This window comes from Pristiophorus japonicus, chromosome 24, assembly GCF_044704955.1.
Source record: "Pristiophorus japonicus isolate sPriJap1 chromosome 24, sPriJap1.hap1, whole genome shotgun sequence".
In the NCBI taxonomy this organism is placed as follows: Eukaryota; Metazoa; Chordata; class Chondrichthyes; family Pristiophoridae; genus Pristiophorus; species Pristiophorus japonicus.
In genome coordinates, this window is record NC_092000.1 from 26,579,886 (window position 1) to 26,603,369 (window position 23,484).

The following is a 23,484-nucleotide window of genomic DNA, read 5'->3' on the forward strand; positions in this document are numbered from 1 at the left end:
TACAGAGATAGGGAGGGACGAAACCACCGAGTGATTTGGAAACGAGGATGAGAATTTTGAAATCGAGGCGTTGTTTAACCGGGAGCCAATGTCGGTCAGCGAGCACAGGGGTGATGGGTGAGCTAGGACAGTGCGAGTTAGGACAGGGGCTGCTGAGTTTTGGATGACCTCAAGTTTGCGTAGTAATATGGAGACCAGAACTGTGCACAATACTCCCAAGTGTGGTTTAACCAAGGTTCGATACAAGTTTAACATAACTTATCTGCTTTTATATTCTATCGCTGTAGCACCACAAATAAATGCTTTGTTTGCATTTTTATGGCATTATTAACCTGTGTTACTTTTAGTGATTTGTCCATCTGTATCCCCAGATCCCTTTGTTCTCGACCCATTTAGACTCAAGGGGCAAAATTGGGCTCCTTTGTACCTCCAGTTAGCGCCCGCCCGGGGAGGGCTTAGGGGCACGGATGCCTTTGCGCCCGGGCGCAGCATTGACATTAATGCCCGCCATATTGGGCAGGTGTTTCGCGGCGGTGTGCCCCGGTCTCCCGCAACCGGAGATCGTGATGTCATCGCCCCGTTAGCGCCCTGGCCCCGAAATTCCCTTCCGCCCCCTGCGGCAGCGCCGGACACAAACACCGGCGGGCTGCAGGAGGCGCGGTTCGGGCGGCTGGCCGTTACCGGGGCGATGGTTAAAGGCGAGGCGGCCGAGTTCAAAAAAACAAACCCGTATCTTTCTGTTGCCGCTCTTGATGCAGTTTCTTTGCAGGGTCGTGGCTGCGATCGCTCAGCCCAGTGCGCTGCTCGAGTACCGGGCTGACTGCGCGGCACCCCCTCTCCCTGGTGATCCAGAAGGGCCTCTCGGACACGGCAACGGCGCGCGGCCAAGTGCGTAACGCAGCCGAGGCCTCCTGCCCACCACCGCCCCAGGAAGGTGGGGACATCGCGCTCCACATCCTCACGGGGGCGGTAACCCGAATTTATCGGGGCGGAGAGGGGGGGGCGAGACTTCTGCGCCCGGCACCTCCCAACGGTTTCTGCCCCAAACAGGACGATACCGAATCTCTCCCCCCTTATTTCCCAAGGGATATGTGGCCTCCTTATTCCTCCCACTAAAGTACACCACCCAATGAGTTAATTCCTGATCCCTCTCTACACTCTGGCACTGTCTTACGATAGATAAGGTGACCAGAGCTATAAACAAGGTCTACCTTCTCCAGCGTGACAGGAAATAGCAGCTGCCAACTCTGCCCTCGAGAGGTGGCCTCACCACAAAGGTTTCCATCCATCTTGTTCACTTGGGCAACATGCCTGGAGCTCAGACTGGGTCTGTTCCCTGGGAGCATGAGCCTGGGTCAGCGAGTGCAACAAGTATTACAAACCAATACAAGGTGGATCGATACAACGTGGAAAATGTCCCAAGGTGCTTCATGGGAGTGTAATCAGATAGTTACCACTAGTAGAGAAGAGCATAACTAGAGGCCATCAATATAAGATAGTCACCAAGAAATCCAATAGGGAATTCAGAATAAACTTCTTTACCCAGAGAGTGGTGAGAATGTGGAACTCGTTACCACAGGGAGTGGTTGAAGTGAATAGTATCGATGCATTTAAGGGGAGGCTAGACAAGCATATGAGAGAGAAGGGAATCGAGGATATAAAAACATAAGAAATAGGAGGAGTAGGCCATTCGGCCCCTCGAGCCTGCTCCGCCATTCAATAAGGTCATGGCTGATCTGATCATGGACTCAGCTCCACTTCCCTGCCAGCTCCCCATAACTCTTGACTTCCTTATCGCTCAAAAATCCTATCTCCACCTTAAATATATTCAATGACCCAGCCTCCACAGCTCTCTGGGGTAGAGAATTCCAAAGATTCACGACCCTCTAAGAGAAGAAATTCTTCCTCATTTCCATTTTAAATGGGCGGCCCCTTATTCTGAAACTATGCTCCTAGTTCTACATTCTCCCACGAGGGGAAACATCCTCTCTGCATCTACCCTGTCGAGCCCCCTCAGAATCTTATATGTTTCAATAAGATCACCTCTCATTCTTCTAAACTCCAATGAGTATAGACCCAACTTACTCAACCATTTTTCATAAGACAATCCCTTCTTCTCAGGAATCAACCTTGTGAACCTTCTCTGAACTGCCGCCAGTGCAAGTATATCCCTCCTTAAATAAGGAGACCAAAACTGTACGCAGTACTCCGGGTGTGGTCTCACCAATACCCTGTACAGTTGTAGCAGGACATCTCTGCTTTTATACTATATCCCCCTTGCAATAAAGGCCAACATTCCATTTGCCTTCCTGATTACTTGCTGTACCTGCATACTAACTTTTTGTGTTTCATGTACAAGGACCCCCAGGTCCCTCTGTACTGCAGCATTTTATCATCTCTCCCCATTTAAATAATAATTTGCTTTTTTATTTTTCCTACCAAAGTGGATAACCTCACATTTTCCCACATTATACTCCATCTGCCAAATTTTTGACCACTCTTAGCCTGTCTATATCCCTTTGCAGATTCTTTGCGTCCTCACAACTTGCATTCCCACCTATCTTTGAACCTCTCTTATTCGGTACTCTTTTATCTGGCTACCTCCGTGGTCCGGCATCATTCCTGGGGGAAGGGGGGGGTCGCGACCCGCGCTGCGTCCTGAGACCGGCCGCATTTTTGGTCCGGCTTGGCCCTGGCAACCCTCCTGCCCGCCGCAACGCCACTGCTTGAAACTGCAGATCTTGGTGCCGCGGTGGAAGTTCCCCAGCCGGCAGGAGAAGCAGTTCTTCTGGTCGGAGGGCGAGGAGGGACGCCGGTTGTTGTGGAGGGAGAGGGTCCGCGCTCCTGGACCGCCCCGCCGTGCACACGCACCCTGTCGCTATAGCCCAGCTGCGGGCGGAGCTGCAGCACGATACGCCGGCTGTCCTGCATGTCCACCACCCAGGCGCAGTGCCGGCTGTGCCGCGACGCGCTGCGGGCAGAAGTAGTCGGGCAACGCCGTAGAAGTTGCCAGCCTCTTGCCGCAGCTCCTCCTCTCCCCACCGCCTCTGGGCTGACCAAAGCTGGGCCCGAAATGCTGACCTCCCGTCATCCGGAAAATCCTCTTATCCGGCACAGGCCAGGTCCCGAGGATGCCGGAAAAGAGAAGTTCAACCTGTATCATCTTTGTATCATCAGAAAACTTGGTTACATTACACTCGGTCCCTTCATCCAAGTCATTAATATAGATTGTAAATAGTTGAGGCCCCAGCACTGATCCAAATCCACTGGTTCCCCCTTATCCACCTTGCTCTTTACATCCTCAAAGAACTCCAGCAAATTTGTCAAACGTGATTTCCCTTTCATAAAACCATGCTGACTCTGCTTGATTGAATGATGCTTTTCCAAATGTCCCGTACTACTTTCTTAATAATGGACTCGAGCATTTTCCCAACGACAGATGTAAGGCTAACTGGTCTATAGTTTCCTGCTTTCTGTCTCCCTCCTTTCTTAAATAGAGGCGTTACATTTGTGATTTTACAGTCCGCTGCAACCTCTCCAGAATCCAGGCAATTTCGGTAGATTACAACCAATATGCTATTTAAAAAAGGAGGCAGACAAAAAGCAGGAAACTGTGGACCAGTTAGCCTAACATCTATGGTTGGGAAGATGTTGGAGTCTATTATTAAAGAAGCAATAGCAGAACATTTGGAAAAGCAAGATTCGGTCAGGCAGAGTCAGCATGGATTTATGAAGGGGAAGTCATGTTTGACAAATTTGCTAGAATTCTTTGAGGATGTAACAAACAGGGTGGATAAAGGGGAACCAGTGGATGTGGTGTATTTGGACTTCCAGAAGGCATTTGACAAAGTGCCACATAAAAGGTTACTGCACAAGATAAAAGCCTACGGGGTTGGGGGTAATATATTAGCATGGGTAGAGGATTGGCTAACAAACAGAAAACAGAGAGTAGGGATAAATGGTTCATTCTCGGGTTGGCAACCAGTAACCAGTGGGGTGCTGCAGGGATCAGTGCTGTACCCCAACTATTTAATCAATCTATATTAACGACTTGGAGGAAGGGACCGAGTGTAACGTAGCCAAGTTTGCCGACGATACAAAGATGGGAGGAAAAGCAATGTGTGAGGAGAACACAAAAAATCTGCAAAAGGACATAGATAGGCCAAGTGAGTAGGCAAAAATTTGGCAGATGGAGTATAATGTTGGAAAGTGTGAGGTCATGCACTTTGGCAGAAAAAATGTGTTATGTCTCGAATAAAGCAATGTGACTGAGTACTGTAGATGTAAGTGTGACCTTAGTCTCTTTATTCTAGCTCCAGAGTGCGGGTACAGCATGGGAGGGCTGCTTATATACAGTGCTCCCAAGGGATGCTGGGATCCTTTGGGACTCCAACAGATACGCCCTCTGGTGGCGGTAGAATGCTGGTTACATAGTGTTGCATACATAACAAAATCAAAGAGCAAGTTATTATTTAAATGGAGAAAGATTGCAAAGTGGCTTTTATTGCAAGGGAGATGGAGTATAAAAGCAGGGAAGTCTTGCTACAACTGTACAGGGTATTGGTGAGGCCACATCTGGAATACTGCGTGCAGTTTTGGTTTCCAAATTTACAAAAGGATATACTTGCTTTGGAGGCAGTTCAGAGAAGGTTCACAAGGTTGATTCCAGAGATGAGGGGGTTGACTTATGAGGAAAGGTTGAGTAGGTTGGGCCTCTACTCAATGCAATTCAGAAGAATGAGAGGTTGATCGAAACGTATAAGATTATGAGGGAGCTTGACAAGGTGGATGCAGAGAGGATGTTTCCACTGTGGGGGAGACTAGAACTAGAGGGCATGATCTTAGAATAAGGGGCCATCCATTTAAAACAGAGATGAGGAGAAATTTCTTCTCAGAGGGTTGTGAATCTGTGGAATTTGTTGCCTCAAGCTGGGACATTGAATAAATTTAAGACAGAAATAGACAGTTTTTTTAAGCGATAAGGGATTAAGGAGTTATGGGGAGCAGGCAGGGAAGTGGACCTGAGTCCATGATCAGATCAGCCATGATCGTATTAAATGGCGGAGCAGGCTCGAGGGGCCGTATGGCCTACTCCTGCTCCTATTTCTTATGTTCTTATGTTGACAGAATTAGGACAGATGGGAGGAGGCTCGAGTGGAGCATAAACGCCGGCATGGACTGGTTGGGCCGAATGGCCTGTTTCTGTGCCGTAAGTTCTATGTAATACACGGGAGAGCAATCAGACAATAACTGACATCAAGCAATGGAAGGAGTCATTAGGACAGGTGGCTAAAATGTTTGGTCAAAGAGGTAGGTTCTAAGGGAGGCAGAGAGGATTAAAGAGGGAATTCCAGAGATTAGGGCCTCGGCAGCTGCAGGAACAGCAGGTCTGTGGAGAGGAAGATAAGGCTGTTTCAGATTCTGAACTTTGAGGAAGAGTCATTGACATGAAACATTAACTCTACCTTTCTGTCTCCACGGGGGCTCTCTGACCTGCTGAGAGTTTCCAGTATTTACTGGTTTTAGCTCAGATTCCCAACCCCTGCACTATTTTGTGATTTGTTTCCTGTGTTTGATGGTTTTCCCTTTACTCGGCTCCATTACTGTAAAATGGACCATTGCTTGCAAGTACTGCCCCTACGACAGTGCAGCGCTCCCTCAGTACTGCCCCTCCGACAGTGCAGCATTCCCTCAGTACTGCCCCTCCGACAGTGCAGCGTTCCCTCAGTACTGCCCCTCCGACAGTGCAGTGCTCCCTCAGTACTGCCCCTCAGACAGTGCAGCGCTCCCTTAGTACTGCCCCTCAGACAGTGCAGTGCTCCCTCAGTACTGCCCCTTCCACATCCACCTTGCACAAATATTAAACTTGTGTGTAGTATAAATCTGGAGTTAAGGCCAGAGCTGGCTCAGGAGCAAGAATCCATCGTCCAGGGAATCCCAATCAACTATGGTCCAGTGTCAGACTGGGTCCTCATAGATTTGGATTGTATTTACACGACGTAACTAATCACAGAATGATAGAAATTTACGGCACAGAAGGCCATTTGGCCCATTGTATCCACGCCGGACGACAAAGAGCTATCCAGCCTAATCCCACTTTCTAGCTCTTGGTCCATAGTCCTGTGAGTTACAGCACTTCAGGTGCACATCCAAGTACTTTTTAAATGTGGTGAGGGTTTCTGCCTCTACCACCCTTTCAAACAGTCTGTTCCAGACCCCCACCACCCTCTGGGTCAAAAACGTTCTCCTCAACTCCCCTCTAATCCTTCCACCAATTACTTTAAATCTATGCCCCCTGGTTATTGACCACTCTGCTAAGGAAAACAGGTCCTTTCTATCCACTCTATCTAGGCCCCTCCTAATTTTATGAAAGAAAGATAGAAAGACTTGCATTTATATAGCGCCTTTCACGACCATCGGACATTGCAAAGTGCTTTACAGCCAATGAAGTACTTTTGGAGTGTAGTCACTGTTGTAATGTAGGAAACACGGCAGCCGATTTATACACCTCAATTAGGTCTCCCCCTCAGCCTCCTCTGTTCTAAATTTTAAAAAAACAATCCTATCCAATCTTTCCAATTAGCTAAAATTCTGTAGTCCTGGCAACATCCTCGTAAATCTCGTCTGTACCCTCTCTAGTGCAATCACATCTTTGGTGTATTATGTAATCTCAGTGCACTTTGCACACTTGTGTAAAGCTGCCCTTACATTCGCTAATGTGGATCTCTGCCAATGGAACAGGACTTCCCATTGGGTTGAGCTACAAGTTTGATCATTATAGTGCATTCTAAGAGCTTTAAACCCAACTTACCTTGATTGGCACAAGGTTGCTGAGAGCGTTGGTCACTGCAGCCCTCCTCCATAGGGATAGATACTTCAGAAGAGCCAACATCTCCATCGTTCTCCGGGCAGATTCGCTCTCGCACAATCTTAAGATCCTCGGCAGCAACCTCCATCTCGGCCCCGATGAGATCCTTGCACTCGGCGCTAGGGCAACGCGAGGGGCTCTGCTCCACAGCCGAGGATGTTTCCACTCGGTCCTCAGTGGACAGTTCCTCGCTCGTACCTTCACTCGGGCGATCTCGAGTAGCGGGCAGTTTGACGGGACCCGCTTCAGTCTCACAGTCCCCACTCACCCGATCAGCAGCGTCCTCCACACCTTTCCGTGCCTCCCCCGAGGGTTGTCTCATGGAGTCCTGGTCCTTCAGCGGAGCCACTGTTTCTTCATCACTTCCTTCACCCTCTGAGGGAGCAGCTTCTTTTGTGCTCCTGGTCTTCTGTAGAGAGATAATGCAACAGTATTTAGATGGAGAATGTACTGAGAACCGCCAATACATGTTCTGGCACTAACGGGCATGCTCCGACGCTGACTCATGGGCTCGCTACAACGCCGACTAGCAGGCACGCTCCGACACTGACCGGCACCTCAATCCGACGCTGACCAGTGGGCACGCTCCGACGCTGACCAGCGGGCACGCTCCGACGCTGACCAGCGGGCACGCTCCGACCGGCGGCCACGCTCCGACCGGCGGCCTCGCTCCGACCGGCGGCCACGCTCCGACCGGCGGCCACGCTCCGACCGGCGGCCACGCTCCGACCGGCGGCCTCGCTCCGACCGGCGGCCACGCTCCGACCGGCGGCCACGCTCCGACGCCAACCGGCGGCCTCGCTCCGACCGGCGGCCACGCTCCGACCGGCGGCCACGCTCCGACCGGCGGCCTCGCTCCGACGCTGACCAGCGGGCACGCTCCGATGCTAACTAGCAGGCACGCGCTGACAGTGACTAGCGGGCACGCAACGATGCTAACCAGCGGGCACGCTTCGACGCTAACTAGTTACCTCACCCCGATGCTAACTTGCAGGCACGCACCGACAGTGACTAGTGGGCTCCGACGCTGACCAGCGGCCTTGCTCCGACGCTGACCAGCGGACTCCGACGCTGACGAGCGGGCACGCATCGACAGTGACTAGCAGGCTCGCCCTGACGTTAACTAGCGGGGTCGCTCCGACACTAACTAGCGGACTCGCCCTGACGTTAACTAGCGGGCTCGCCCCGACGTTAACTAGCGGGCTCGCCCCGACACTGACTAGCGGGCTCGCCCCGACACTAACGGGCTCGCTCCGACACTGACTAGCGGGCTCGCCCTGACGTTAACTAGCGGGGTCGCTCCGACGCTAACTAGCGGGCTCGCCCTGACGTTAACTAGCGGGCTCGCTCCGACACTGACTAGCGGGCTCGCTCCGACACTGACTCGCGGGCTCGCTCCGACACTGACTCGCGGGCTCGCTCCGACACTGACTCGCGGGCTCGCCCTGACGCTGACTAGAGGGCAAGCTCCGACGCTGACTAGCGGGCGCGGTGTGACACTAAATAGCGGGCGCGGTGTGACACTAACTAGCGGGCGCGGTGCGACATTAACTAGCGGGCGCGGTGCGACACTAACTAGCGGGCGCGGTGCGACACTAACTAGCGGGCGCGATGCGACACTAACTAGCGGGCGCGGTGCGACATTAACTAGCGGGCGCGGTGCGACACTAACTAGCGGGCGCGGTGCGACACTAACTAGCGGGCTCGCTCCGACACTAACTGGCGGGCTCGCCCCGACACTGACTGGCGGGCTCGCTCCGACACTAACTAGCGGGCTCGCTCCGACACTAACTAGCGGGCTCGCTCCGACACTAACTAACGGGCTCGCCCCGACGCTGACTGGCGGGCTCGCTCCGACACTAACTGGCGGGCTCGCCCCGACACTAACTGGCGGGCTCGCCCCGACACTGACTGGCGGGCTCGCCCCGACACTGACTGGCGGGCTCGCTCCGACACTAACTAGCGGGCTCGCTCCGACACTAACTAGCGGGCTCGCTCCGACACTAACTAACGGGCTCGCCCCGACGCTGACTGGCGGGCTCGCTCCGACACTGACTGGCGGGCTCGCCCCGACGCTGACTGGCGGGCTCGCTCCGACACTGACTAACGGGCTCGCTCCGACACTGACTGGCGGGCTCGCTCCGACACTGACTAAAGGGCTCGCCCCGACGCTGACTGGCGGGCTCGCTCCGACACTGACTGGCGGGCTCGCCCCGACACTGACTAACGGGCTCGCCCCGACGCTGACTAACGGGCTCGCCCCGACGCTGACTGGCGGGCTCGCCCCGACACTGACTGGCGGGCTCGCTCCGACACTGACTGGCGGGCTCGCCCTGACGCTGACTGGCGGGCTCGCTCTGACACTGACTAACGGGCTCGCCCAGACACTGACTGGCGGGCTCCCTCCGACGCTGACTAGCGGGCTCGCTCCGACACTGACTGGCGGGCTCGCTCCGACGCTGACTAGCGGGCTCGCTCCGACACTGACTAGCGGGCTCTCTCCGACACTGACTGGCGGGCTCGCCCCGACACTGACTGGCGGGCTCGCCCCGACACTGACTGGCGGGCTCGCTCCGACACTGACTGGCGGGCTCGCTCCGACGCTGACTAGCGGGCTCGCTCCGACACTGACTCGCGGGCTCGCTCCGACGCTGACTAGCGGGCTCGCTCCGACGCTGACTAGCGGGCTCGCTCCGACACTGACTCGCGGGCTCGCTCCGACACTGACTAGCGGGCTCGCTCCGACGCTGACTAGCGGGCTCGCCCCGACGCTGACTGGCGGGCACGGTGCGATATTAACTGGTGGGCTCGCTCCGACACTGACTAGCGGGCTCGCTCCGACGCTGACTGGCGGGCTCGCCCCGACACTGACTGGCGGGCACGCCCTGACGCTGACTAGCGGGCTCGCTCCGACGTTGACTAGCGGGCGCGGTGTGACACTAACTAGCGGGCGCGGTGTGACACTAAGTAGTGGGCGCGGTGCGACACTAACTAGCGGGCGCGGTGCGACACTAACTAGCGGGCGCGGTGTGACACTAACTAGCAGGCTCGCTCCGGCACTAACTAGCGGGCGCGGTGCGACACTAACTAGCGGGCGCGGTGTGACACTAACTAGCGGGCGCGGTGTGACACTAACTAGCAGGCTCACTCCGGCACTAACTAGCGGGCGCGGTGCGACACTAACTAGCGGGCGCGGTGCGACACTAACTAGCGGGCGCGGTGCGACACTAACTAGCGTGCTCCATCACTGACCAGCGGCATCGCTCCAACACTGACTATTCGGCTCGCTCCGACACTGACTAGTGAGCACGCCCCGAATAGTGGACATTCTCCGACAATAACTAGCGGGCTCGCTCCGACACTAACTAGCCAGCACATCCCGACGCTAACTAGCGTGCATGCTCTGACACTAACTAGCGGGCACGCTCCAACACTAACATGCGGGCACGCTCCAACACTGACTAACGGGCTCGCCGCAACACTAACTAGCGGGGTTGCTCCGGCACTAACAAGCGGGGTCGCTCCGGAACTAACTAGCGGGCATGGTGCGACATTAACTGGTGGGCACGGTGCAACATTAACTAGCGTGCTCTGACACTAACTAGCGTGCATGCTCCGACACTAACTAGCGGGCACGCTCCGACACTGACTAGCCGGCACATCCCGACACCTAACTAGCGGGCACGCTCCGGCACCTAACTAGCGGGCACGCTCCGGCACTAACTAGCGGGCTCGCTCCGACACTAACTAGCGGGCTCGCTCCGACACTGACGAAAGAGCACGCCCCGACACTGATTAGTGGCCTCGTCTGACACTGACTAGCGGGCATGGTCCGACGCTAACTAGCGGGTGCGCTCCGGCACTAACTAGCGGGCGTGCTCCGGCACTAACTAGCGGGCGCGCTCCGGCACTAACTAGCGGGCGCGCTCCGGCACTAACTAGCAGGTGCGCTTCGGCACTAACTAGCGGGCGCAGTGCGACATTAGCTAATGGGCTCACTCCGACACTGACTAACGGGCTCGCTCCGACGCTGACTAACGGGCTCGCCCCGACACTGACTAACGGGATCGCCCCGACACTGACTAACGGGCTCGCCCCGACGCTGACTAACGGGATCGCTCCGACGCTGACTAACGGGCTCGCCCCGACACTGACTGGCGGGCTCGCCCCGACACTGACTAACGGGCTCGCCCCGACACTGACTAACTGGCTCGCCCCGACACTGACTGGCGGGCTCGCCCCGACACTGACTGGCGGGCTCGCCCCGACACTGACTAACGGGCTCGCCCCGACACTGACTGGCGGGCTCGCCCCGACGCTGACTAACGGGCTCGCCCCGACACTGACTGGCGGGCTCGCTCCGACGCTGACTAACGGGCTCGCTCCGACGCTGACTAACGGGCTCGCTCCGACGCTGACTAACGGGATCGCTCCGACGCTGACTAACGGGCTCGCTCCGACACTGACTGGCGGGCTCGCTCCGACGCTGACTAACGGGCTCGCTCCGACGCTGACTAACGGGCTCGCTCCGACGCTGACTAACGGGCTCGCTCCGACACTGACTAGCGGGATCGCTCCGACGCTGACTAACGGGCTCGCCCCGACACTGACTAACGGGCTCGCCCCGACGCTGACTAACGGGCTCGCCCCGACACTGACTGGCGGGCTCGCTCCGACGCTGACTAACGGGCTCGCCCCGACACTGACTGGCGGGCTCGCCCCGACGCTGACTAACGGGCTCGCTCCGACGCTGACTAACGGGCTCGCTCCGACACTAACTAGCGGGCTCGCCCCGACGCTGACTAACGGGCTCGCCCCGACACTGACTGGCGGGCTCGCTCCGACACTGACTAACGGGCTCGCCCCGACGCTGACTAACGGGCTCGCCCCGACACTGACTGGCGGGCTCGCTCCGACACTGACTAACGGGCTCGCTCCGACGCTGACTAACGGGCTCGCCCCGACACTGACTAACGGGCTCGCTCCGACGCTGACTAACGGGCTCGCCCCGACACTGACTGGCGGGCTCGCCCCGACACTGACTGGCGGGCTCGCCCCGACACTGACTAACGGGCTCGCCCCGACACTGACTGGCGGGCTCGCCCCGACGCTGACTAACGGGCTCGCCCCGACACTGACTGGCGGGATCGCTCCGACGCTGACTAACGGGCTCGCCCCGACACTGACTAACGGGATCGCCCCGACGCTGACTAACGGGATCGCCCCGACACTGACTGGCGGGCTCGCTCCGACACTGACTGGCGGGCTCGCTCCGACACGGACTGCCCCGACACTGACTGGCGGGCTCGCTCCGACACTGACTGCCCCGACACTGACTGGCGGGCTCGCTCCGACGCCGACTGGCGGGCTCGCCCCGACGCCGACTGGCGGGCTCGCTCCGACGCTGACTGGCGGGCTCCCTCCGACGCTGACTAACGGGATCGCCCCGACGCTGACTAACGGGATCGCCCCGACGCTGACTAACGGGATCGCTCCGACTCTAACTAGCGGGCTCGCCCCGACACTGACTGGTGGGATCGCCCCGACGCTGACCAACGGGCTCGCCCCGACACTGACTGGCGGGCTCGCCCTGACACGGACTGCCCCGACGCTGACTGGCGGGCTCGCCCCGACACTGACTGCCCCGACACTGACTGGCGGGCTCGCCCCGACACCGACTGGCGGGCTCGCCCCGACACTGACTGCCCCGACACTGACTGGCGGGCTCGCCCCGACGCCGACTGGCGGGCTCGCCCCGACGCCGACTGGCGGGCTCGCCCCGACACTGACTGGCGGGCTCGCTCCGACACTGACTGCCCCGACACTGACTGGCGGGCTCGCCCCGACACTGACTAGCGGGCGCGCTCCGACGCTGACTAGCGGGATCGCTCCGACGCTGACTAGCGGGCTCGCCCCGACGCTGACTGGCGGGCTCGCTCCGACGCTGACTAGCGGGATCGCTCCGACGCTGACTGGCGGGATCGCTCCGACGCTGACTGGCGGGCTCGCCCTGACGCCGACTGGCGGGCTCGCCCCGACGCTGACTGGCGGGATCGCTCCGACGCTGACTGGCGGGATCGCTCCGACGCCGACTGGCGGGCTCGCCCCGACGCTGACTGGCGGGATCGCTCCGACGCTGACTGGCGGGATCGCTCCGACGCTGACTGGCGGGCTCGCTCCGACGCTGACTAGAGGGCGCGCTCCGGCCCTAACTAGCGGGCGCGGTGCGACACTAGTTAGCGGGCTCCGACACCTACTAGCGGGCACGCACGGAAACTAATGAGCAGACACGCTCCAGCATTAACTAGCGGGCTCGCTCCGACACTGACTGGCGGGCACGCTCCAACACTAACGATCGGGCTCGCTCTGACACTAACTAACCGGCTCCGACACTGACTATTGGGCTTGCTCCGACGTTAACGGGCTCCGACACTAACTAGCGGGCACGATGCGATACTGACTGGAGGGCTCGCTCCGACACTAACTAGCGGGCACACTCCGACACCGACTGGCGGGCACGCTCCGACACCGACTGGCGGGCTCGCTCCGACACTAACTAGCGGGCACACTCCGACACCGACTGGCGGGCACGCTCCGACACCGACTGGCGGGCTCGCTCCGACACCGACTGGCGGGCTCGCTCCGACACCGACTGGCGGGCTCGCTCCGACACCGACTGGCGGGCTCGCTCCGACACCGACTGGCGGGCTCGCTCCGACACCGACTGGCGGGCTCGCTCGGACACCGACTGGCGGGCTCGCTCGGACACCGACTGGCGGGCTCGCTCGGACACCGACTGGCGGGCTCGCTCGGACACCGACTGGCGGGCTCGCTCCGACACTGACTGGCGGGCACGCTCTTGACACCGACTGGCGGGCACGCTCCGACACCGACTGGCGCGCTCGCTCCGACACTAACTAGCGGGCACACTACGACACCGACTGGCGGGCTCGCTCGGACACCGACTGGCGGGCTCGCTCCGACACTAACTAGTGGGCTCGCTCCGACACTGACTGGCGGGCTCGCTCGGACACTGACTGGTGGGCTCGCTCCGACACTAACTAGCGGGCACACTACGACACCGACTGGCGGGCACACTCCGACACTAGCGGGCACACTACGACACCGACTGGCGGGCTCGCTCGGACACCGACTGGTGGGCTCGCTCCGACACTAACTAGCGGGCTCGCTCCGACACTAACGAAAGAGCACGCCCCGACACTGATTAGTGGCCTCGCTCTGACACTGACTAGCGGGCATGGTCCGACGCTAACTAGCGGGTGCGCTCCGGCACTAACTAGCGGGCGTGCTCCGGCACTAACTAGCGGGCGCGCTCCGGCACTAACTAGCGGGCATGGTCCGACGCTAACTAGCAGGTGCGCTTCGGCACTAACTAGCGGGCTCGCTCCGACACTAACGAAAGAGCACGCCCCGACACTGATTAGTGGCCTCGCTCTGACACTGACTAGCGGGCATGGTCCGACGCTAACTAGCGGGTGCGCTCCGGCACTAACTAGCGGGCGTGCTCCGGCACTAACTAGCGGGCGCGCTCCGGCACTAACTAGCGGGCATGGTCCGACGCTAACTAGCAGGTGCGCTTCGGCACTAACTAGCGGGCTCGCTCCGACACTGACTAACGGGCTCGCTCCGACACTGACTAACGGGCTCGCCCCGACACTGACTGGCGGGCTCGCTCCGACACTGACTGGCGGGCTCGCTCCGACACTGACTAACGGGCTCGCTCCGACACTGACTAACGGGCTCGCCCCGACACTGACTGGCGGGCTCGCTCCGACACTGACTGGCGGGCTCGCTCCGACACTGACTGGCGGGCTCGCCCCAACACTGACTAACGGGCTCGCTCCGACACTGACTAACGGGCTCGCCCCGACACTGACTGGCGGGCTCGCTCCGACACTGACTGGCGGGCTCGCTCCGACACTGACTAACGGGCTCGCCCCGACACTGACTAACGGGCTCGCTCCGACACTGACTGGCGGGCTCGCCCTGACACTGACTAACGGGCTCGCCCCGACACTGACTAACGGGCTCGCCCCGACACTGACTGGCGGGCTCGCCCCGACACTGACTAACGGGCTCGCCCCGACACTGACTAACGGGCTCGCCCCGACACTGACTGGCGGGCTCGCTCCGACACTGACTAACGGGCTCGCCCCGACACTGACTAACGGGCTCGCTCCGACACTGACTAACGGGCTCGCCCCGACGCTGACTAACGGGCTCGCTCCGACGCTGACTAACGGGCTCGCCCCGACGCTGACTGGCGGGCTCGCCCCGACGCTGACTAACGGGCTCGCCCCGACGCTGACTAACGGGCTCGCTCCGACGCTGATTGGCGGGCTCGCCCCGACGCTGACTAACGGGCTCGCCCCGACACTGACTGGCGGGCTCGCCCCGACGCTGACTAACGGGCTCGCTCCGACACTGACTGGCGGGCTCCCTCCGACACTGACTAACGGGCTCGCCCCGACGCTGACTAACGGGCTCGCCCCGACACTGACTGGCGGGCTCGCCCCGACGCTGACTAACGGGCTCGCTCCGACGCTGACTGGCGGGCTCGCCCCGACACTGACTAACGGGCTCGCCCCGACGCTGACTAACGGGCTCGCTCCGACGCTGACTAACGGGCTCGCTCCGACGCTGACTAACGGGCTCGCTCCGACACTGACTAACGGGCTCGCTCCGACGCTGACTAACGGGCTCGCTCCGACGCTGACTAACGGGCTCGCCCCGACGCTGACTAACGGGCTCGCTCCGACGCTGACTAACGGGATCGCCCCGACGCTGACTAACGGGCTCGCTCCGACGCTGACTGGCGGGATCGCTCCGACGCTGACTAACGGGATCGCCCCGACGCTGACTAACGGGATCGCCCCGACGCTGACTAACGGGATCGCTCCGACACTGACTAACGGGATCGCTCCGACGCTGACTAACGGGATCGCTCCGACACTGACTAACGGGATCGCCCCGACGCTGACTAACGGGCTCGCTCCGACGCTGACTGGCGGGATCGCTCCGACGCTGACTAACGGGATCGCCCCGACGCTGACTAACGGGATCGCTCCGACGCTGACTAACGGGATCGCTCCGACGCTGACTAACGGGCTCGCTCCGACGCTGACTAACGGGATCGCCCCGACGCTGACTAACGGGCTCGCCCCGACTCTAACTAGCGGGCTCGCTCCGACACTGACTGGCGGGCTCGCTCCGACACGGACTGCCCCGACACTGACTGGCGGGCTCGCTCCGACGCCGACTGGCGGGCTCGCCCCGACGCCGACTGGCGGGCTCGCTCCGACGCTGACTGGCGGGCTCCCTCCGACGCTGACTAACGGGATCGCCCCGACGCTGACTAACGGGATCGCCCCGACGCTGACTAACGGGCTCGCCCCGACACTGACTGGCGGGCTCGCCCCGACGCTGACTAACGGGCTCGCCCCGACACTGACTGGCGGGCTCGCCCCGACACGGACTGCCCCGACACTGACTGGCGGGCTCGCCCCGACGCTGACTGGCGGGCTCGCCCCGACGCCGACTGGCGGGCTCGCCCCGACACTGACTGCCCCGACGCCGACTGGCGGGCTCGCCCCGACGCCGACTGGCGGGCTCGCCCCGACGCCGACTGGCGGGCTCGCCCCGACACTGACTGCCCCGACGCCGACTGGCGGGCTCGCCCCGACGCTGACTGGCGGGCTCGCCCCGACGCCGACTGGCGGGCTCGCCCCGACGCCGACTGGCGGGCTCGCCCCGACGCCGACTGGCGGGCTCGCCCCGACGCCGACTGGCGGGCTCGCCCCGACACTGACTGCCCCGACGCCGACTGGCGGGCTCGCCCCGACGCCGACTGGCGGGCTCGCCCCGACACTGACTGCCCCGACACTGACTGGCGGGCTCGCCCCGACGCCGACTGGCGGGCTCGCCCCGACACTGACTGCCCCGACACTGACTGGCGGGCTCGCTCCGACGCCGACTGGCGGGCTCGCCCCGATGCCGACTGGCGGGCTCGCCCCGATGCCGACTGGCGGGCTCGCTCCGACACTGACTGCCCCGACACTGACTGGCGGGCTCGCTCCGACGCCGACTGGCGGGCTCGCCCCGACGCCGACTGGCGGGCTCGCTCCGACGCCGACTGGCGGGCTCGCCCCGACGCCGACTGGCGGGCTCGCTCCGACGCTGACTAGCGGGATCGCTCCGACGCTGACTGGCGGGCTCGCTCCGACGCTGACTAGCCGGATCGCTCCGACGCTGACTGGCGGGCTCGCTCCGACGCTGACTAGAGGGCGCGCTCCGACGCTGACTAGCGGGATCGCTCCGACGCTGACTAGCGGGCTCGCCCCGACGCTGACTGGCGGGCTCGCTCCGACGCTGACTAGCGGGATCGCTCCGACGCTGACTAGCGGGCTCGCCCCGACGCTGACTGGCGGGCTCGCCCCGACGCTGACTGGCGGGATCGCTCCGACGCTGACTGGCGGGCTCGCTCCGACGCTGACTGGCGGGATCGCTCCGACGCTGACTGGCGGGCTCGCTCCGACGCTGACTAGGGGGCGCGCTCCGGCCCTAACTAGCGGGCGCGGTGCGACACTAGCTAGCGGGCTCCGACACCTACTAGCGGGCACGCACGGAAACTAATGAGCAGACACGCTCCAGCATTAACTAGCGGGCTCGCTCCGACACTGACTGGCGGGCACGCTCCAACACTAACGATCGGGCTCGCTCTGACACTAACTAACCGGCTCCGACACTGACTATTGGGCTTGCTCCGACGTTAACGGGCTCCGACACTAACTAGCGGGCACGATGCGATACTGACTGGAGGGCTCGCTCCGACACTAACTAGCGGGCACACTCCGACACCGACTGGCGGGCTCGCTCCGACACCGACTGGCGGGCTCGCTCCGACACTAACTAGCGGGCACACTCCGACACCGACTGGCGGGCACGCTCCGACACCGACTGGCGGGCTCGCTCCGACACTAACTAGCGGGCACACTCCGACACCGACTGGCGGGCACGCTCCGACACCGACTGGCGGGCTCGCTCCGACACCGACTGGCGGGCACACTACGACACCGACTGGCGGGCACACTACGACACCGACTGGCGGGCTCGCTCGGACACCGACTGGCGGGCTCGCTCGGACACCGACTGGCGGGCTCGCTCGGACACCGACTGGCGGGCTCGCTCCGACACTGACTGGCGGGCACGCTCTTGACACCGACTGGCGGGCACGCTCCGACACCGACTGGCGCGCTCGCTCCGACACTAACTAGCGGGCACACTACGACACCGACTGGCGGGCTCGCTCGGACACCGACTGGCGGGCTCGCTCCGACACTAACTAGTGGGCTCGCTCGGACACCGACTGGCGGGCACGCTCGGACACCGACTGGTGGGCTCGCTCCGACACTAACTAGCGGGCACACTACGACACCGACTGGCGGGCACACTCCGACACTAGCGGGCACACTACGACACCGACTGGCGGGCTCGCTCGGACACCGACTGGCGGGCTCGCTCCGACACTAACTAGTGGGCTCGCTCCGACACTGACTGGCGGGCTCGCTCGGACACTGACTGGTGGGCTCGCTCGGACACCGACTGGCGGGCACGCTCGGACACCGACTGGCGGGCTCGCTCCGACACTAACTAGCGGGCACACTACGACACCGACTGGCGGGCTCGCTCGGACACCGACTGGCGGGCTCGCTCCGACACTAACTAGTGGGCTCGCTCCGACACTGACTGGCGGGCTCGCTCGGACACTGACTGGTGGGCTCGCTCCGACACTAACTAGCGGGCTCGCTCCGACACTGACTGGCGGGCTCGCTCGGACACTGACTGGTGGGCTCGCTCCGACACTAACTAGCGGGCACACTACGACACCGACTGGCGGGCACACTCCGACACTAGCGGGCACACTACGACACCGACTGGCGGGCTCGCTCGGACACCGACTGGCGGGCACACTCCGACACTAGCGGGCACGCTCCGACACTGACTGGCGGGCACACTACGACACTAGCGGGCACGCTCCGACACTGACTGGCGGGCACACTCCGACACTAGCGGGCACGCTCCGACACTGACTGGCGGGCACACTACGACACTAGCGGGCACGCTCCGACACTGACTGGCGGGCACACTACGACACTAGCGGGCACGCTCCGACACTGACTGGCGGGCACACTACGACACTAGCGGGCACGCTCCGACACTGACTGGCGGGCTCACTACGACACGAGCGGGCACACTACGACACCGACTGGCGGGCTCGCTCGGACACTGACTGGCGGGCTCGCTCGGACACTGACTGGCGGGCACACTACGACACGAGCGGGCACACTACGACACTGACTGGCGGGCTTGCTCCGACACCGACTGGCGGGCTCGCTCGGACACCGACTGGCGGGCTCGCTCGGACACCGACTGGCGGGCACACTACGACACGAGCGGGCACACTACGACACCGACTGGCGGGCTCGCTCCGACACCGACTGGCGGGCTCGCTCGGACACTGACTGGCGGGCACGCTCCGACACCGACTGGCGGGCTCGCTCGGACACCGACTGGCGGGCTCGCTCGGACACTGACTGGCGGGCACACTACGACACGAGCGGGCACACTACGACACTAGCGGGCACGCTCCGACACCGACTGGCGGGCTCGCTCCGACACCGACTGGCGGGCACACTACGACACTAGCGGGCACGCTCCGACACCGACTGGCGGGCTCGCTCCGACACTAGCGGGCACGCTCCGACACTGACTGGCGGGCACACTACGACACTAGCGGGCACGCTCCGACACTGACTGGCGGGCACACTACGACACTAGCGGGCTCGCTCCGACACCGACTGGCGGGCACACTACGACACTAGCGGGCACGCTCCGACACGAGCGGGCACACTACGACACCGACTGGCGGGCACACTACGACACTAGCGGGCTCGCTCCGACACTAGCGGGCACGCTCCGACACCGACTGGCGGGCACACTACGACACTAGCGGGCTCGCTCCGACACGAGCGGGCACACTACGACACCGACTGGCGGGCACACTACGACACTAGCGGGCACGCTCCGACACCGACTGGCGGGCTCGCTCCGACACCGACTGGCGGGCACACTACGACACTAGCGGGCACGCTCCGACACTGACTGGCGGGCTCGCTCCGACACCGACTGGCGGGCTCGCTCCGACACTCGCCTTGCGCTCGGTGCCCGGAGTGGGCAGCCTCCGTCGCCCTCTCTCCGCTGCCCCCTGGCCCCGGGCCACCTGTTGCTGCTGCACCCCCCGGAGCCTGGCACGGGTCAGGACGCTGTGCCGCTGGGGGGACGAGCGGCGGCCGGATGCCGGCGGAGCGGGTCCGGGCTGGGGCGGCGCAGCGTTGCGGTACGAGTGCGAGCCCTTGTAGCTGACCCGCAGCACGGTGCGGGAGCGCAGCAGCCGCTCCAGCTGGCGCCGGGTGCGGCTGGGGGCCAGCCCGTGCCGCCGCTGCACCATCTTGCAGATCCGCTCCAGGTCCGGCCGCGCCTTGCGGGACCGCAGCGACTCGATGGTGTCCTGGATCCAGCGCTGGCACTCCGCCTCCGCCATGTCGGCGGCCTCTCTCCCGGTCTCTCTCTCTCTCTCCGCCGCACCGACAGCACCGGCCCCACTCCCGGGATTGCGGAAGGCGGAAGCTGCGCGATCCGCCTGAAGGTGGCGCGGCAGCACACTGTGGGGGAGGGCGGCAGGGCAGGGCGGGGCTCCGGGCGTGGGCCAGTTCTCACTGCGGCCCCCAAAACAGGGGGAATTAACTCTGCAACCCCCAAATAAGAGCAAATTAACTCACTACAGGGCAAATTAACCCAAAACAGGGGCAAATTAACCCAAAACAAGGGAAATTATCCCAAAATGGGCAAATTAACCCAAAACATGGGCAAATTAACCCAAAACAAGGGGAAATTATCCCGAAACAGGGGAAATTAACTCTGGAACCCCAAAATAAGAGCAAATTAACCCAAAACAGGGGAAAATTAACTCAAAATGGTCAAATTAACCAAAAACAAGGGCAAATTAACTCAAAACAGGGACAAATTAACCCAAAACAAGGGGAAATTATCCCAAAACAGAGACAAATTAACCCAAAACAGCAACAAATTAACTCAAAACAGAGGCAAGTTAACCCAAAACGGACAAATTAACACTGGATCCTCCAAAACCTTTGCCCAACGAATGTCCTTAAAACTCTTACATAAGGTATAAGGCCTGCTTTTACCAGCGTAAGAATTTGAAAAGATAGAAAAATTAAATTATATCACTGTTTTATATTAAAACCCTGTCCATTAAGTTACATTTACTTTTAACCCTATTAAAACATATTTTTTTTAAATTCAAAAAATGTCAATTCAATTAAAATATGTGAGTGCTTTTTTTTATTTGTGTGTTGTGTTTCTGTGTTTTTGGGACTATTCTCATTGATAGTAACGGGAACTCCGTACAGACGGAGCTCCTATTATTAGCAATGAGAATGCTACATTGTGATTGGTGGTCCAGGCCCACATGATCCCAGGATGCCCGTACGCTCCTGGGATACGTGGGCCTCTGTGCTGGGCTGCGTATCTCGGCCTCGGAGCGCAAGTGTTCGTTCCTCCGCGACTACCAGGTGCTTTCGTAAAAAGAATTTCGTTCAGAGGCATTCGCCCGCGGGAAGCCTCTGACAGCAATTTCTGGCCCATCAACCCCAAGCAGAGGAAAATACTAACCCCAAACAGGGCCAATAATCCCTAACACGATGGAAAATAACACAACACCCCCAAAACAACGGTCGAATAATAATTTCAGAGGGAAAAGAATAGACCCAGGCACTAAATGCGAATAAATATTAACCCCAACCATGATCATTCATAACCCTGAACCCAAATCGAGACATTGAATACTATCCTAGGCATTAATTGCCATGTACAATTCAACAGCTTGGCCCTCACCAACTCCACCCGAGAACACTGCATGAATACGGCACAGACTGGCATCAAAATTCCACCAATAAACATTGGGGATATTTACACTCCTGATATTGACACACACATTTATGACGTGAGAGCCTTCTGTGTTCAGTTCTCCCAAACTGTCAACCCGTTACTTAACAATTCTTTCAGACTCATAAACTCACTTAAGGACATAAAAACATGAGAGTTAGGAGCAGGAATATACCATTAGGCCCCTCGAGCCTGCTCCGCCATTCAATGAGATCTTCCACCTCAACTCCACTTTTTCGCCTCTCCCTTGATTCCCTTAATGTCCAAAAATCTATCGATCTCTGTCTTTGAATATACTCAACGACTGAGTATTCAGTCAGGGAAGTGGAGCTGAGCCCAAGATCAGATTGGCCATGATCTATTTGAATGGCGGAGCAGGCTCGAGGGGCTAACTGCTCCTCCTATTTCTCCTGCGCCTATTTCTTATGTTCTTAAGATCATCCACAGCCCTCTGGGGCAGAGAATTCTAAAGATTCACCACCCTCTGAGTGAAGACATTTCTCCTCATCTCAGTCCTAAATAGCCGATCTTTTATTCTGAGACTGTGACCCCTGGTTCTAGACTCCCCAGCCAGGGGAAAACAGCCTCTCAGCATCTACCCTGTCAAGTCCTGTAAGAATTTTGTATGTTTCAATGAGATCACCTCTCATTCTTCTAAACTCAGGGAATATAGGCCTCGTCTGCTCAATCTCTCCTCATAGGACAATTCCCCCATCCCAAGAATCAGTCTGGTAAACCTTTGTTGCACTCCCTCTGTGGCAAGTATATCCTTCCTTAGGTAAGGAGACCAAAACCGTCTACAATACTCCAGGTGTGGTCTCACCACAGGCTATATATAATTGTAGTAATAAAGACGAAGATACCATTTGTTTTCCTAATTGCTTGCTGTCCCTGCATGTTAACTTTCTGTAATCCGTGTGTGCTCAGAGGGCACTTTGCTAAGTGAGGGCCAGTGATATCCACTCAAATAATATCTCCATCCAAATCCTCTGACCTGTTACTCGGTTAAATCCCATAGTTCCATTGCCATGGTAACACAACAGCCTTGTATAACTCTTCATTCTGGCTCACCAATTTGGAAGAGCTTTAGGAACAGGAATAAGTCACAAGCCCCAATGAGCCTGTTCTTAATCGGTGGCTCTCAACCCGTGCAGTCACTCCATCCCTCCGACCCTCTCCCTCTCTAGAAACACATCCATTTGTCTCTCAAACAAAAACTGGAGACGCTGTAAGATCTGAAATAAAAGGAGAAACACTCAGCAAGTCAGGCAGCGTCTGTGCAGAGGGAAACAGAGTTAAGTAATCACAAAGGTCATCTTTTGAATCCAGTTACACTGCCCACTTCAACGCCCTTCCTCAGCAACTTATTCCACAATTCGATTACCCTTTAGATGAAATTGTTCCACCTGATTTTCCTTCTCTCTCCTAATTTCCTCATTCTTAACGTGTTTCCCCTGGGATTTGAACTCTTCACCACAGGCAGCCATTAGCCTGGATCAACTTAAAGTCAAACTGCCTCTAAATTAGAGATTGAACACAAAATCAAGGCTGACACGCCAGTGCATGACTGA

General features: G+C 59.5%; 1 protein-coding gene across 2 annotated transcripts in view; it reads right to left on the reverse strand.

The window, feature by feature from the left end:
* LOC139237984 (sterile alpha motif domain-containing protein 1-like) overlaps positions 1-20,551 on the reverse strand; it is an 83,323-nt gene extending 62,772 nt beyond the window's left edge. For both annotated transcript variants that reach the window (XM_070867356.1, XM_070867354.1), the window contains exons 1-2: positions 20,100-20,551; positions 6,812-7,277 (exon numbers count right to left, since the gene is read on the reverse strand). In XM_070867356.1, the coding sequence (XP_070723457.1) occupies positions 6,812-7,277; positions 20,100-20,489 (856 nt within the window). In that variant the 5' untranslated portion in view covers positions 20,490-20,551. The remainder of the gene's footprint in view (positions 1-6,811; positions 7,278-20,099) is intronic.
* Between the last annotated feature and the right edge of the window lie 2,933 nt (positions 20,552-23,484).